Source organism: Ammospiza caudacuta, chromosome Z, assembly GCF_027887145.1.
Source record: "Ammospiza caudacuta isolate bAmmCau1 chromosome Z, bAmmCau1.pri, whole genome shotgun sequence".
Taxonomy (NCBI): domain Eukaryota; kingdom Metazoa; phylum Chordata; class Aves; order Passeriformes; family Passerellidae; genus Ammospiza; species Ammospiza caudacuta.
The window spans coordinates 18,930,451-18,947,363 of record NC_080632.1 but is presented as its reverse complement, the minus strand read 5'-3'; the positions used below and the strand labels follow the sequence as shown (position 1 = coordinate 18,947,363).

Sequence of the window (16,913 nt, the reverse complement as noted above, 5' to 3'; positions counted from 1 at the left end):
AGATATTCACAATCAAATTATTACTTTTGAGTTATTTGCAATTAATTTGAGGGGCTGCACTACCACATGATTTTAGGTGGATTTTGTTTCTTAGCAACATGGAGTTAAGGGTAATTTTTTTCTAACTGAAAATCATCATGTTCATGTACAGATTTATCAGTGTTTGTTAAGGGTGCAGTGCACCAACTAAAGGATGTCATAGCCTCCTTCACTTTGGAAAATCCCTCTGATATAATGAATTTCTTAGAAAAGTTGCTAAAGGTAATGTGTCACCAACAGTGTGTCTGTGCTGTCCATCCCACTGCATTAACCTGAGCTTTGGTAGGAGAAGCCAGACTAAGGCTAATGGGTCTAAATGGGTGTCAGCTGAAGTTTTTACATCTTGTTTTCAGTGTGTTTGCTTGTGGGAAGTGCCGTTTTAACCCCAGTGTTAGCTATTTGTCTCTGCCAGCATAGTGTTTGTAACTTGACTCTGCCATTGTATCCCTGTTTTTTGCATGCTTTACTTGGACAAGAAAATGAGTGGCTTTATTTGAAATGTCACTGAGATGTAACATATGATTTAGACATTTTTCGTAAAGCAGAACATATACACAGTTTCCTAAAGCTGAGATTTAGACCAAAAATAAAATTTGAGTTTAGCCAGGACATGCAGACTAGGACACCTGAAGTTCTAGGGCATATAAATTACTGACTTCTAGCAGATAGGCCTTGTACAGAAATGCCCTGGAATGAGGTCTGAAATCACATTTTTGCGTGTGCACATTTTTTTGTTCCCTATAGCTCATATGAGCTGACTAGCATCTTCAGTGGAATTGAGTGGACTTGGTTTTAGGCTATCATATATGGGAATTGTATGGATGATCTGATAATGTTGGAGAGGGCAGGAAGTAATATTTTAACTCTCTCACAGTTTACTCGGTTTTGTCAGTGCTTTTAACAGCCAGAATGTAGGTTTAGGATTTAAGCTGAACAGAACAGAGAGATTTTTGAAGTTCAACCACATTTGATATGGATATGTTATTGTTTTGTAAAGGAGAGTTTTCAGAGTGTAACTGTAAAATTTTAGCTCTATTTTCTGAATTCATTATCACAGCTCCCACTGAACGCAGCTTAGTCAACATTTCATCTTCAGGAATGGCTTGGAATCAGAAGTTAAGCAAGATGGAGGAAATACATGCTATAGTATAATAGAGAATCAAAATGTATTTTAATTTGTGTCCTCTTCTTCTTCAAGGCTATTTTACCTTAGTCCTTTCACCTGATCTTAGTATATTGACTTTAAAGGAATGAAGAATAACTGTTCTCTGTTGCAGCAAATGCTGCAGTATGCATACTACAAAAGCCTAACAACCATCCACTGTTGGCATGAAGTCTCTGTCCCCAGATACCAAGAGATTTTGGCAGAAGCACGGTTAGTGAGCTGGTTCTGTTGGTCTTCATACTGCAGTTAGTAAGCTGACCCACACCGTCCAACAGTATGGTCAGCTGTGTACAAGAGCAGTGATTGTAACTGCAGCTGGTGAAACAAGCCACGTGCAGCTGTAAAGGCTTTGTTTTGTTGGTGTGGAAAGATGTGGCAGGTAACAGGGGCTTGATAACTGAAAGCAGAGGCTGGTTTTGTACTTAGAAAATGTGGTTTAGTGATTCAGGATTAGTGGCACAGGATTCAGTGTGCTTGCACGTGTACTACCAACAGCTCAGGTCAGTAAAAAGCCTGTGAACCAGAGAGAGAACTGGTAAAACCTGTGTGCAATTAAAAAAAAACAGCATTCAAAGAGAATGTCAGAACTGCATGCTTCACTGTGATCTGTCACTCTGTCAGTAGTTGCCTGAGCTAAAGGGAGTTCCCAATCTGCTTGAAAGTTTCAGAGGTCTGAAATTGTTATGGCAAACATTGTAATTCACTTAAGTGGCTGTGGCTAAATAACCACTCCCATAGGGTTTTAGTCCATCTGTCTCATCCTCTGCCTTCCACACACTTTTTCTTATGTTCTCCTTTTCTCTGTTTTGTGTGACCAAACAGGATCAAAGAAGTTGATTGGGATGAAAAATCTGTGGTTTTTTTAATTATTACAGTTTACGTGTGAGTCTCATACAGCTCCCTGCAAGGCGATGTATAAATGCTTGGACGAGGTATCATAGGGAAGATGTCAAGAAGGTAGGAACATGAAAAGAGAAGAGGAAGTGGGACTGAGTTTTTAGAAAAATAATGTGGCCATGCACACCCCTGCATGACTTTCAGCCTGTCATGGGTTAAGATCTCATATTCCTGGATAACAGGGGGAACATAAGGTGAATTTCTGTGTAATCTAACTAACGTATCTTTTGTAGTTTCTTTACTGTAGTTCTGAGAGATATTTACTTCAATTCACCCTAAATTATATACTACAGGAAGTGCACATTCCTCACTAGAATGCCATGGATGCTGTAACCAATATAAACTTGTAGCAAATAAGCATCAGGGTATTTTCAATCCCTTTTGCAGATTTTCAGATGAGGTGTAATTGGATTTAAGATTTGTGAAAGGTACTAGAATTATACTATTGGAGCAGCCAGTCATCTGTTAAAACATAGACATTTATCCCCATGGAGAAAAAGCATGCTTCATTTACATTGTTAAACAGCACTTATCATCTAAGATTTGAGCACTCATACCTGATTCTGCTGCTGTTAAACAGCTGATGCACTTCATCATAGAAATTACTGCTGTTTAAGTCAACTTCTAATTGTTTTGTACAACCAGTTTTCCTAAAAGGAAAGAGGGGCATCTGCATTTGTATAGGAGGGAGCTTTGTTGAAAGAATTGAAATTAAATATTTTTAAGTAAATTATTGGGATACATAAATTCAATAGTTCTACCTAACATCACCTAACATGCTCATGGAAAATATGATGCAGTATTTAAGGGCATCAGTCTAAGAATGACTACAAATGTCATATGTTGTGCCCTGATCTAAGCCCCAGCCATTCCTACTCAGTCATGACAGTGATTGTGTTCTTTAGCCAAATATTATTTTTCAAGTTTATCCCGATGAAAACTTCAGTATTTTTAAGAACCATAAATCATTTATTTCAGGCTGATCCAATTTAGCAACTATTTTTCTCTTGTTTCATAGCTGCATTCATTTTTAAAGCACACTGTTTTATGGACAGCTATCCATTGTATCTTGCTTTCCCTTTCCAGCCTTCTACCTTAGAAAAGTATCAAGGGTTATTTATATTTGCTCCATTAGGCCTTAATACTTTCATTATGCAAACAATATGCTGATTCCTGTGATTGTTTACAATTGTGGTTTTTTGCTAGTCTTGCAAAATCTCTTGCTCCTTTTTTTTCCCCATGCCCAGACAGAGCATAAGGCAGTTATTGCATGTCAGATGAATGCATATAGTTATATGTTAGAAGTGTTTCTTGTTTCTGACTGTGAGAAGGCTTCTTTCTAATCCACCTGAGTGACTTGAGTCTGAAGGTCATTATTTTGGTTACTAGCACAAAGTAATCCCAGCAGTTTTAGAGGAAAGGAAATTGCCACTCAACCAGTATCATTCCTGATAGAATGAGGAGTGGAGACTTAGATTTTAAAAAGAATATAAAAATGTAGAAGTGAGCTGATGCAGAGTTGGTTTTCATATTGTGCATTGCTGGATAATCATCTCTCTGTGTGCTTTTTCTTGGAGAAGTAATGTTTCCTCACTGTCTGGTTCAATAAAAGAGGATTTATATTAGCTACCTTCCCAGCAGACTTCTAAAGCTTGTGTAACACTCCCTACAATATCATGATGAAAGGTATGTGTCTAGAAACAGTGTGTCATTTAACATTCTTGTTCCCTGTGATTTAATAGAAAATATGTGGAGAAAGTATACAGTATGCTTTTAACACAGCAGTGACTCTGATATGATGCTGATCATGATGTGTGTTTGTTGTGTTTGGTTTTTTTTAATGGTATCTGCATCAGTAGGACTGGTTTATTATTTCCAGATGTTGGTATACATGATTTTGGGCCAAGTTTCTCTCTCCGTCTGTGCACAAACTGGAGGACAGAGTTGGTCACTCTGGTGCTGATGCCATGGATGAAGCTTATGAGATCTGGCTGTCCTGAGACCATCTCCACATCTGTGTTTACCATTCTCAGGCATAGCTCTGAGAATGGTAATTTCCCCAGCAAGGGAATTCACCCAGCTGCATTATACATGCTTTGGAATAGTCCACCCGGACAAGATGTTGGTGACTGTCCCAGAAATACATTGCTCTGAAGAAAAAGAGAAACTAAATCATTGGGAGCAATTACCTCTCTGAGCCCATACCAGGATAGTAATTTAGTTCAGAGGGATATGCAGGACACTGTTCCAGTATACCATTAAGCCAAATACCATGAGTGATAACCATGAGTTATTCTTTATGCCTTTCTGTATAACTAGAACCTGTCATAAAGACTAGAAGCCAGTTTTTATCAGTTTTGACACAAGTATAAATCAGGAGCAGTTCTGTTGGCATTACTGTAACAGTAAACTGCAAAGTATCTCTTACCAAGAGACAAATTTAGTTTTATGTGAAATGAGAGTGGGTGCTACTGTACCATAGGTTTCAAGGAGTTGTGATTCAGTGTGACCCATATCACATTGTCTGCAGTGTTTCAGATTTGATGCCGTTCCCCCAAGACCTGTTGAGATCATGAAACTGGAAGCATTTTTCATTCTTGTAAGGTGAAAACTGTCATAGAAATGAATGTGATGACTGGAAAAGCAAGTTACATTCTCAGTGCTTTAAAAATGGTGGGATTTTGTTTATCATTTGTTGTTGAAGCTATCTGATGAGTTTTCATTTTTGCTGATGTTATGCAGTTTTGAAGCAATAGCTTTGATTATTAAGTTGTTCCATACAAAGATACAAAGTTTTAATTGACAGTATGTGGTTTAGGATGAAATGAAAAACTTCTTGTCATGATTGTTGATTCAAGCGCAGTACAGGGAGTGCTGGAAGTCTCAAGGTAATTGAGTTCCTGAAACAGATTAGTGAATCAGGCCTCAGCAAAGGAGTGGCCATCCTGTCATTAACACCAGCCACTTTATTGCCTAAGCAGAAAAGATGGTCTTAGAGCATAATGATTTTGTGTAGAGTTCTTCCATTAGCATCAGCCTCTGAAGGATCCAAACCTAAAATACCTGTGCTTGAACACTACTGAAAATAAGGTGAGCCTGCTCCTTTGTCTCCTGTCAATAAAGGAAAAGCTTCTTTATTCCAAGGAAGTAGTGGTAATGTTGTTTGTAAATGTTTACAAAAGCCTAAATTTTTATTTCTTTATTCATTTCTGTTAGCTTTCGAGTAAAGATAATGGTTAATTAGATAGCAAATACCATCAAGAACCAGGATGCAAAAAAATCCCCGTATTTCATAGGGTTGATTCACTGCAGTATTTTGTGAAGGTCAGGTCTTATAATTTTCTATTTTTCATTCTTGAATATGAGACAACATGAGAAAGCAAGTCTGTTCGTCCCCTAGCATTGCACAGTCTTCAGTCATATTTCTAAACAGAGAAAGAGGGAAAAAATAAGCTCTTAGCAGAGCTGTATCTCTTAAGAGAAGTTAAACAGTGACATACAAGTTTTGTACTTTTGTATTTTGTAAAGTTACAGGAAGATGAAAGAGGAACAGCCTTGGCTTTTATTGCAGGATACTGAACAGAAGATTCTCCAGATACAAAATGTATAGGAAGTTCTTTCTTGTTCTGATTTCTGGCCTGGTGAGTTAAAGAGCAGTTTCATCTGGCTGCACAGTAGAATAATTTTTTGGATGAGTCTTAGAGGTGAATTTGACCAGAATGTGTGTGTGCTTCCACAGAGACCTTCAACATCAACATAAGACTTGAGATAATGAGTTGTTTGCTGAATGTTTTGGTTGAATTTTCTCTGAATTAATTAATTTTATGCAGATTTCCTGAATATATGGAGGGGAGTGGGAAACATTATTTAATGTGATTCATTTTGTTTGCATATTTAGTAGAAAATAGCTTATAAAATACAGTGTGTTCTGTTTTTCTTGAAGGAGCTTTAATTGCAGTGAGTACTGTGTTTCAAAGTGACTCTTTTGAAGTTGAATTTTATTTGCTGCTCAGCTTGTTGTTTTAAATAAAAATCCTTGCATATTCTGATGAATATTTGCAGGTGATGAAGGGAGTCAAACCACATAAGAGCACCAGGTGTATTAATGTGGGGAAGAAAGTAATTACCTGAGCTGTAAAATTCTGGACTTAACCTGCTTATTATAACAAACTGGGACATTGGCTCCATGCCATCTTAAGGTGTGTCAGTCACAGGCTGAGCCTGTGCAGCACTACTCACCTGTGTTTTTAAGGGCTTTTAAATAAACAGATGGCTGCCCCAGAGTATTTGAGGCTGGAAGTTTTGGGTCTTAGTAACAAGCAACAAATTGTAGGGCAAAGTTGACTATTTAAAAGTATCTTCATTTCCTGCCAATGACACTTAACTGTTCCAAGGCTACTTTTGTTTAAAGTCTTCTTTCCCTGATCTTTGTCAGGGAAAGAATTTCTGGACTGGAATATTCAGGATCTCAGTCTTTGAATAGAGATCAAGGGGCATGTCAGATATGACAATAATCTCCCTGGAGCTAATTCCAAGACTTCTTGGATTTTGCAGATATGGAAAAATGACTGTTTATAAGGTAATGGTTGGAATATCCCTCCATCATGCCATCAGAAGTTAAAGCAAGCACTTCTCTGCTGATTCCATGTGACTGCTGCTTGCCAACAAATTAGCTTGCATGCTAGTCTTTCACATATTTAGAAGAGGATTTTTTTTGTGGCACTTACATCCTATTGTGTGGACACAGGGTCTAGCACACCAAATTTCTCTTTGCTAAAGTAGGTGTTACTTTCTTGTGGATATTAAGAAGAAAGCAACACCTTTTTCTCTTCCTTTTTGCCCCTCAGCAAAGCCTTAGGCAACTGTCTTCAGAAGAATTTAGTGCTAGGCACACACTGCCTAGTAAAATTTTTGTGGACATTATTTTGGTTAAGGGAAACAGTGGAACACAGACAATCCATAAGAATTGGCCACTAATAGGGGAGGATTTTTGTATTGCTATGCAGGTTTAAGATATATTGTGTTATTTAATTTAAATATTGCACAGAATGAAATGTTTATATTTATTCACAAAATCTTTAGTACTAAAACAAAAGTCTAATTGAAGCAGCACCTATCTATCCTGTCACTCCTAAGTGTATACATTTAGTGATAATATACTTTCTTTCTTGTACATATATGAGAGCAAACAAAGCTGTAATGCAGTAATTTATTTGTTCCGTCAGGCTCACTGTTGGAACCATTCCACTGCCAGCTTAGGTTAGATGGAACAACACAAAGTCTATGCTCTTGCTTTTGTAAGGACAATGCCAAGTATTCCCCTGTAAAGAAGATTAATAGAGCTATAAAAAAGTGGTGGCTTCACAATTGCTAATAGTTCTACACAATCCAATAAAAATCTAAGTCCACTACTGAATTTCTGAAGGTGGGTCAATAAAAGTAACAATCTCCATACAGTTTTGTGGGAAACAGGAATTATTTCTGTGTAATACCATAGTTATCCTTCTTATTTGGTTCTATGAGGTGTGCAAAAGTGAACACCTCAGTAATTTAAAACAGAAAACAAATATGGATAAGTTTTGCTTGCTGATTTCTTTTTGCCACAGAGATGAGCACTGAAGCTATGGCAAATGCTTAGAGGCCCCATTGGTAGCTTCAGGAGCAGTTAATGATTCTAAATTGTCACAGTTTTTTTCCTACTTAACTTATATGCACATTTTGAATGTTATACAGTGGCTGTAAAAATGTAGCAAAGTGAAAAAGTTGGTTTTAAAATTTGAATATCATACAAGATTTATTGAATTCCCATCTTTATAACTTAAGAGCCTCTATTTGGGTAGATATTTTAAAAGAACAGAGAAGTTAATTCCTTAATACTTCAAAAAATGAGTCACTTAAAAAAAATTAAGTCTTCTAGTTAGGGTTTGGGCAGTTCTTAAGGCTAGCATATTACACATTATATTTCATCTTATAATTGCTAGAAAATTCTGGTAAAACAGTAACAAACTGATGGGACCAGACTTGAATTTGCCATTGATGTGTATTGTTTCTGTATCCTTAGGGAAATGAAGCCTTTCAGGGGGGCTTTCAAGAGGAAGAGCTGATAAATTGCTCTGAAGTTGATGCAATCTTCTCTGGGAAAAAGAGCAGGCCCTGGAAAGCCTGTGATAGAGAGCAGCTGTTTTCAGAGACTTGCATTAAATCTCAGACGTGCTTTCCTGCCAGCTACTTCAGTGCAGAAGATTAACAGACATGTCCATAGCACTCAAGCAAGTCTTTAATAAAGATAAGACTTTCCGCCCAAAACGCAAGTTTGAGCCTGGAACCCAGAGGTTTGAACTTCACAAACGAGCGCAAGCATCTCTCAACTCAGGGGTGGACTTGAAAGCAGCTGTGCAGTTGCCCAGTGGAGAAGACCAGAATGACTGGGTGGCTGTTCATGTTGTCGACTTCTTCAATAGGATCAACCTCATTTATGGGACTATCTGTGAGTTCTGCACGGAGAGGAGTTGCCCAGTGATGTCTGGAGGCCCCAAGTACGAGTATCGGTGGCAGGATGACTTGAAGTACAAGAAGCCCACAGCACTGCCTGCACCCCAATATATGAATCTTCTCATGGACTGGATTGAGGTGCAAATCAACAATGAGGATATATTTCCCACAAGTGTAGGTAAGTGTAAGGAAGAAGTCCTAAAGCATAAACTGCCTTTCATTCTTGTACTAAGCATGTTCTCTTCCCACATATTTAGGGACATAAAAGCTGTTGAACAGCAGGTGAGGAGTAGGAGGGATCAGAAATAGTATGTAGTTCATGAAATGTTAACTATGGTTTCTAGGTATGATAGTGTTTGTTAGCCTTAAATGTTTATCCCTAATGATTCCTCAGGTTAATCACTGAGGGTGATCAGCATTGCATTAATACCTTCTTGAAAATTAATCAAATTTGTATGGCTTTGCACTTTGTCCAACTACTCACATACAGAATGGATGGAATGCAAAACTGGTCAGACTGCTCTCATAGTGTACATTTATGTACAAGACAGTGGAGAATCAAGAATGCAATGAACTTAGCCCTCCCACCTTCTCTTGATTTCTTGTCCAAAACTCACAAGTTGTCAATTATTCTCCAAAGTATTGTTTTCAGTACTACATATAACTAATAAGCATTGTTATTATTTAAGCAGACAGCCTAGATGAGAGAGCTGTTAACAGCTTCACATATTTCCTTTTATAATATTCTCTCTGAAGAGTGGCACAAGTAGGTTGAAGTATCCTTGCTGAAAGTGGAAGAATGCATTGCATAGTGCAGACAGCATAAATATTTACCTATGGCTGCATGCAACAATAAAAAAGTTATGCTTTCAAAATGTACTTGCTTGATTTTTAGCAATTTTAATGAATGGTTTACTGCTTTCAATTGTAAAAGGCGGGGGCTTTTTGTAAGAAATGTAAGTTGTTATGTATTAGTTGGCCCAGATGAGTAACAAACAGGAAGAATGCCATATGTTTAGATAAGCTCAGCCCAATATTTTGGAGTTTATATAGGCAGCTAGGTCCTGCGACTAATTGATAGATCATGCATCGAGAGTCTGTGTATATCAGTGTTTCCAGACCTTTGAAATACCTTACACTTGGACTTGATGGCTATCTATCCGGACAAATCTGTGGTTTGTTTCATAGTTTCTATCACTTTTCTGTACTACTTTAATAGGTAGAAAGGATGCATTAATTATATTTTTAATCTGGATTTTGACAACATGGCAAGAGAAGGATGATATCAGAAGCAGTATCATATATTTTTTGTGGGTGAAAAATGGGTTTGATTTCTCAAGCACTAGTTGCTTTTTGTTTCTTCAGGGTAAATGATTTTTGGAGTTGAAGATTGTCTGAAGGTGCTGAGAAATATATGATTTTGCTTCACTGGTATTTCTGCAGGCTTTCTTATACCAATTTTCTGCCTTGGAGTATTCCAGTATTGTTCTGTTTTTGTGTCATTTGCATATGTAGAAAGTGTTTGTCAGCAGATATGGGGAACAGGTAGCACAAATGGTGTGCTGATGGGGTTTACTGAACCAGCTAATAATCTCTAACACACAAGCATTCAGCCCTAGATGCTCCACCATTATATTTGTAATAAGACACTTCTGAAGGAACTTTTGTCCTGATGGTTTACTTATTGTAAGCTAAGAATGACATCAGTAAATACTCTCAGTCTACTTCTCCCAGCTGCTTCTGCTGTTGTCAATTCAATCAAACATGAAACAACTGATGGAGGGGAAAGACGTCTGGTCTCTAAAATGGGGCTGGACTCTGATAAAAGTAAAAACAGGAAAGCCCAATGTTCATAAAAATCTTTGTCTTACTCTGAATTGATCCAAAGGAAAGGGACAAGTCTGCTTGTACTGGATTTTGCTGTATTCATATTACAGACTGAAATGATTGGACAGTCTTGTAAAGAGATTCTATAGATACCTTTAGAGCATTATTGGAGCAGTGCTTGTACCCCTATTTCTTTCTTGCCTCCTCTTCAGCCTTTGTTGCAGATACCATGCTGGCCCCCTGCATATTTCTCATTTTCTTTTTGATTAACCACTTTCCATATGAAACTGTTGATAAAATTGTTTGGGAGGCTTTAGATCTTTCAATTCAGGGACAACCACATGGTATGTTGAATTTAGTATTCTGGGTATCTCTTATGTGAGCAAGTCCCTGCTTAGGGACTCAAAACATGCAAAGGGAAGTTTGGATCTGTTCCTGAGGTAAGTTGCCTTTCAAAAGAATATTTTTGGTTGATTTTCATATCAGTCCCAAATTTGGATGTGATACTACCTGTAAACCTATCTGAGTACTGCATTATAAAGCTGGTGAATGAAATTCACTGAGCATGTGTATTGTTACCTGTGCTGCATTTCACAGGTGATCAGAGAGGGAACCTTTGTTGCTGTGTTAGATACTGTTTATTCCTATCTGTTCTGCAGCAGCCTTTTGGTTAGCCTATGCACCATAGGCATAGTACTAATTAAAATATCTATTTTCATTCACATAAATTAATGGTGATGAATATGACAATTCTTCATTCTTCACAGCAGCTGAAATAAATCTTGAAAGATGATATACTCAGAAAACAAAACAGGCTTATATATGACCTTACTAATAGGACAACAGTTTTAAAGTGTTGAGTGGCTGTAAATTAGAGATTGCTTCATTGCTTTGAATCTTTCTAGTCTAAAGATAATTGTTCTAGGAAAAAAAATGTGTCCAGTGGATGGTATTTGGGCTGACTTTTTCATTAGCAGATAAGTTTAATGAGGAGATCCAGAGCTGGGTTAGTAAGTGCTGTTCACAGAAACCCTGAACACACTTTTCTCAGCTTAATCATATTAAACTTTTCCTCTTTCATTTAGCATGTCTTATGCAAACTATCTAAAGAAGGATTTCAAGAACTGTAATTAAGTGCAGCTTTCACTGAGGAGCTAGTTTCAAGGAAAATAATTTCAGAGTAGGGATAGCAAGGTTTGGTGGGATCTTCATTCTGTGGTGGTGGTTTTCCTCAGTGGTAAAAAAAAACAAACAAACAAAAAGAAAACCAAACAAAACAAACAAACCAAAAAAAAAAAAAAAAAACAAAAAAAACCCACAAATGCAATTGAGTTATAAATTGTTATAAATGTTATATTTAACCTTGTCAGTGTTTGTACTGGCACAATGGCCTGTGGCCTCTTACCAGTCATCTGTGGTCTGATGTGATCTGATTTCCTTTCTGCTTTCCCCTGTCCTTCTGGTTTATTCATTTTATGATAAAGAGCCTCATCCCTCAACCACTCTCCCAGTTACAGGGAGCTGGTTGCATGGAAAAAGAACTGTCGAGAATTGTGTGCAGGTGATAAAAGCAGGTGCTGAATATCAAGACCACTTCTTTGTATAGCAAATCTTGAACGACGGTTTTTATAAAATGGCCTCACCATCTGTAGAAGATTGTTCATGATTATGTTCTTATGTCCTTAGTGGGTGAGAATGCACGAATAGAACAGAGTCTGTACACCTGCTCAGCCACTGCTGAATCTATCCATCTCCAAAATCAGTTTTTGTAATGTGCCTGGTGTTTATTTAGCTTTAGAGTAAATTCTTTGGTAAGTACTAGTTGCTCTTTAGTGCACCTACTAGTCTCACTGTTTAACACTTTTCAAGGAATATATTTCTCAGCCTTTGGTAAACAGTCTGAAGAAATAATTTGGAATGGAAAGCAGTAGATCCTAGGAAAAGATGTACTTTTTGTTGAACTGCATCAGCTTTCACCAAATGAGTTTTGGCAACCTCAAAAAAAGAGCTAAGAAAGAATTTTTTCTTGGAAAGAATTCTTACAGAAGAATTCTATTTTTCTGTGCTCCCTTTAAATTCTGATTTCAAAACATGATAAAACAATTTGCTTTAGGTTCTTTCCTGTACTCATTGCAGCCATAAAATGAGAATAATTATGTATTGTTGGGATTCCATTCACTTTTCAGTGAATGGAATGCTGAGGGTTTTTCTGTTGTAAGAGTTACTGGGAAAGATACACAGAAATTTAAGGCCACTGGGCATTATGTCATTTATTCTAATCTGAACACCAGCATAACACAGGCCAAAGAACATCACCGCATGATTTCTTCATCTGGTCCACAGACTGAAATGAGAAGATGGTCAAGCAACAGAAAATGTTGCTGAAACTAACAGAAAATTGACTTCTTTTCTGGCTTGACATAATGAATTTTTTTCCCAATGAAGAAAATTGGGAAAGAAGAAGAAGAAAATTGAAGAAAAGTAGCTGAGAGAGAACAAAGGTTGTGCCATCTCCATCCTTCAGGGTTTGCAAGACCAGGCAGAATAATACCCCAAGCAACCTAATCTGATGGGATGCAGGCTTCCCAAAACCAGTGCTAGCTTTAAATATTCTGTGATTCTTAATTCAAATTTCAGCACTGCCAGGCTGCCTAAGGAACTAAAAGAGCTAAATTAATTGAAACCTGATTAAGCAGTTTAAGAAACCACAGTCTGACATTTAAAGGATGTACAAAATCACTTTTAAGGTATAAGAGTTCTTGTATAGGAGGATTTTAAAAGTTATTAATTAATCAAATAGCCTAGTTATGGCTGATCAAAATAAAAATACTTCAAACATATTTAAAACCTAGGACTTCAGCTGAAAAATTAATGTATCTTTATCAATACTTTGGCTGTTCCATGTTTGGCTAGCAAATTTTGGTATCTGACAGCTTCAGGTTTTGCACAGAGCATGTGTGTGATGCTGCTTTCAAAGAAAGGAGCCTAGTATGTCACAACAATTCACCTACAAAAGCAGACCAAGATTCTGGAGGGCCTTTGTAGATATGATTCAAAATTTTCTATGGTTTCCTCCTAATATTGTGGTATTGTAGAATTTTTTACAGTTATTATTGTGGAATTTTCTACAGTTTTCTTTTCTTACAGTTATGTCTGTCTTATTCCTGTTCCAAAGTATGAGGAAGTGTCCATAGTGTGGGCAAAGTGGTGCTTGCTGGCATTTCCTGCACACACTTTTTATTCATTTTTTTGCTGCTGTTGCAATTGCACTATTGTTGTAGTGTCGCACACTATCTAGGAACTGCCATTGTTTCATGCACACCCACCCCACAATCAAAAATATACAATTTCTATAGCTGGTATGTTTCCATTTTTTTTAAGACAAAGCTTTGCCAGGGACCAAAGGGAGAAGTCAGATTGCTATCTGTTAACTGGTAATTCAGTCACCCAGTCCTCGATACATGCAGCTGTAGTCTACCACCTGAAGACCAATGTAAAATCCAAACAATCCTTTCTGCTTGATCTTTGCACCTTTGCGAATTATTGATGAATTTGGTCTGTGGAAGGGTTTTATTTTGTAAGGTTTACCTGCTTGTCCCTGTTGCTGCCCTTTCTTGGTCACTCCTTCAACATGGATGTGCCTGCCAAGAGCTTTGAATTATTCTTTATGTCAATGAAATAAAGAAAATTCTGCAAAATACAGACTGTCCTATGGCTACAGCTTTTTTTCAGTTATTAAACTTTATGAATTCTGTGCCTATACAAATGTTATAGCAGCAGCACAGCTATGCTCTTAGAGAGTTTGGTGTCTTGAAATATATGTGCTTGGAAAATATCAGGTAGATATTTTACTATTTTTACTAGATTGCACATTTGAGCTTCCTCCTCCTCACACCTTTTTCCTGCCCCTGTCGTTCAGGATCTAACAGGTGATTTAAAGTAACCTAAGCTGGCATATGAACCAGCCCACAAGCCTAGTATGCTTCAAGAGTATCATCACAAAAGACTGATGAAAATTGCATTAAGTCCATCTGGATGGCGAGTGATGCAGTTTAGCAGTTAGCAATCTGGTCTTCTTAGCATTGAATGACTTTCTTGCTGACTGATTATATCTTGGAGGAGTTTGATTCCCTATTTGTATCTGATATCTAAAATGTCTTGATTAGTTTAAGTATTCTACTTTTACAATAATAGGGACTGAAGCTTGGGAGTAGTCTAGACTAGTAGTCTGGTCCTGCAGCCATATCACTGACAAGCCTTCCTCAGTGTATCCCCTTGGTCTGTTGCTCTGTGTATCATTTGAGGTGCCTAAAGGTCCACTGCCAGCTCAGACATGTGAATTAACCCATTCTGCAATCTAGTTTTGATGATAGAAGAAAATATGTGTAGTAGAAAGTAAGTGCAAATCTATTAGTGTATTCTCTGCTTTTCCATGAGAAGGATTTGGCTCTGCTGGTATGAAGGAATGCTGTCTCACCTGGAGAATGTGTACTGGGAGTCTGATGCTTTGTATGACATGTTTTCAGTATTGTGGTAGTCATTAAGGGCTACAAAGCACTTTGGCTAACAGACTAAGAAGCAGGTCTCAGTGGCTTTCTTCCTCCATTCTCTGTGTCTCAAACTTGAGGGAAATAGAAGGAAATCAACTTAAATGGTGGCATGAATGGTGGTGGAGTGAAAATTTGAGCGGAAAGGGATGTATTAACTGGCTCTGCAAAGGTTTCAGGATTTCTGCTCAGTCTGATGCTGGTTTTGGAGGAAAAAAAAAGTACAGAACACCCACAAGAAATGGTGTCCCATTTAGGAACTGGGGTGGTTTGTCCAATATCTGCCATCTCCCTTGTTCTTAAGGAATTCAGCTTTCCAGCACGTTGTCTGTACATATGTTGTGGGAATTACTTAAATTAGCCTCTCAGAGATTCAGCAATGCCATGACCACAACTTCTACCCTAACTGAACTTGTGACCTCTTCTCTTTAGCCACCTTCACAGCACAGCTGATGTCTACAATGTTTAAGTAGGCATGCTGGGCTTGAGCTTGTGCCCAACTCAAAAAGTGTGGGAAATGTGGTACCTTGAACATACTTTACCTTGGAAAGTGGGTTTTTGTGAACTGAGCACTCTGCATTCTGCAGTGATGTGTGAATTCCTTCCTGTGATGAACAAGAAGAATAGCTTCTTATGTAAAACCTTCTAAAAAAGACTTTGTGTCACAGGCTGCAAGGCAGAATGTGTGTAGGAGAAGAATTTATATATCATAATGACTTTGCTGGTTCATTGTTTGGAACACAAAATAAGATTCACAGGAATAAATTTTTTTAGTTACTACCTCTTGCTTATGTTTTTTTGCCAAATTGAAGTTGTTGTTTAAGCTCAGAAATATTGTAGAAAATTCATGGTACTCCCTACTTTGAGAAATGTATTTTCATCCTTAAGGTCAATCTTCTGAGCACAACATTGGTGCTTTGGGGCATGTTTTATGCACAGTCTGGCCAAGGGAAGAGATGTATGCCCTGATAACACGATATCATCACTTGCAACAGATATATGGTAAAAATCATCAGAATGAAGTGTGATCATAGAGGCATGAAAATAAAATTATATAGTCCTAATTGGTTTAAACAACAACCTCAATTTGATTTCACTGGTGAGTGGCTGGAGTGACGCTTAGTGTGGCTCTTAGGGAACTTTTGGAAGTCCTAAATCTAGGAGAAGATTTTTGCTTCAGACAGAAACACCAATACTCTCTTTTAAGTTTCTCCATCCTCTTTCAAGTAGAAATTTGGCCTTCTAAATTCATATAGATTATGTATATGGAGCAAGAGCAGAAACTTTAGGAGGGAGAAAACTTATTAGTCACTTTTAAATGAGGTTCTCATGTCTTTTATAGGTATTTTTTGAAGAAAGTCAGATATGTTGGATAAAAAAACCATTATGCAGCTAAAAGCCAAAAATAATGTGGCCAGCAGGACCAGGGCAATGATCTTCCCCCTGTACTTGGCATTGGTGAGGCCCACGATGAATCCTGTGCCTAGTTCTGGGCCTCTCCCTACAAGAAGGACATTGAGGTGCTGGAGCGATTTCAGAGAAGGTCAACAAGGCTGGTGAAGGGTCTGGAGCACAGGTCCTACGTGGAGTGGTTGAGGGACCTGGGTGTGTTTAATCTGGAGAAAAGGAGTCTGAGGGGGGCATTGTTCTCTATAGCCACCTGATGAGAGGTTGCAGCCAGGCGAGGGTCAGCTGCTGCTCTCAGGTAGTCAGCAACCAGACAAGAGAAAATAGCCCCATGTTGTGCTAGGAGGAGTTTTGATTGAATATTGGGGAAAATTGTTCCATGAAAAGCATTGTTAAGCATTGGAACAAGCTGCCCAGAGAAGTGGTTGAGTCATTTGGAGGTATTCAAAAGACGTGTAGATGTCATGTAGAAGATACTTGGACACATGTCTTAGTGATGAACTTGGCAGTGTTAGGTTTATGATTCAACTTGATCTCAA

General features: G+C 37.8%; 1 protein-coding gene across 1 annotated transcript in view; it reads left to right on the top strand.

Moving 5' to 3' along the window:
- Window positions 1-8,353: 8,353 nt before the first annotated feature.
- Window positions 8,354-16,913, top strand: part of MOB3B (MOB kinase activator 3B) — a 43,710-nt gene continuing 35,150 nt past the window's right edge. Inside the window, exon 1 of the mRNA XM_058824012.1 lies at window positions 8,354-8,771. Within this exon, the coding sequence (XP_058679995.1) occupies window positions 8,354-8,771 (418 nt within the window). The remainder of the gene's footprint in view (window positions 8,772-16,913) is intronic.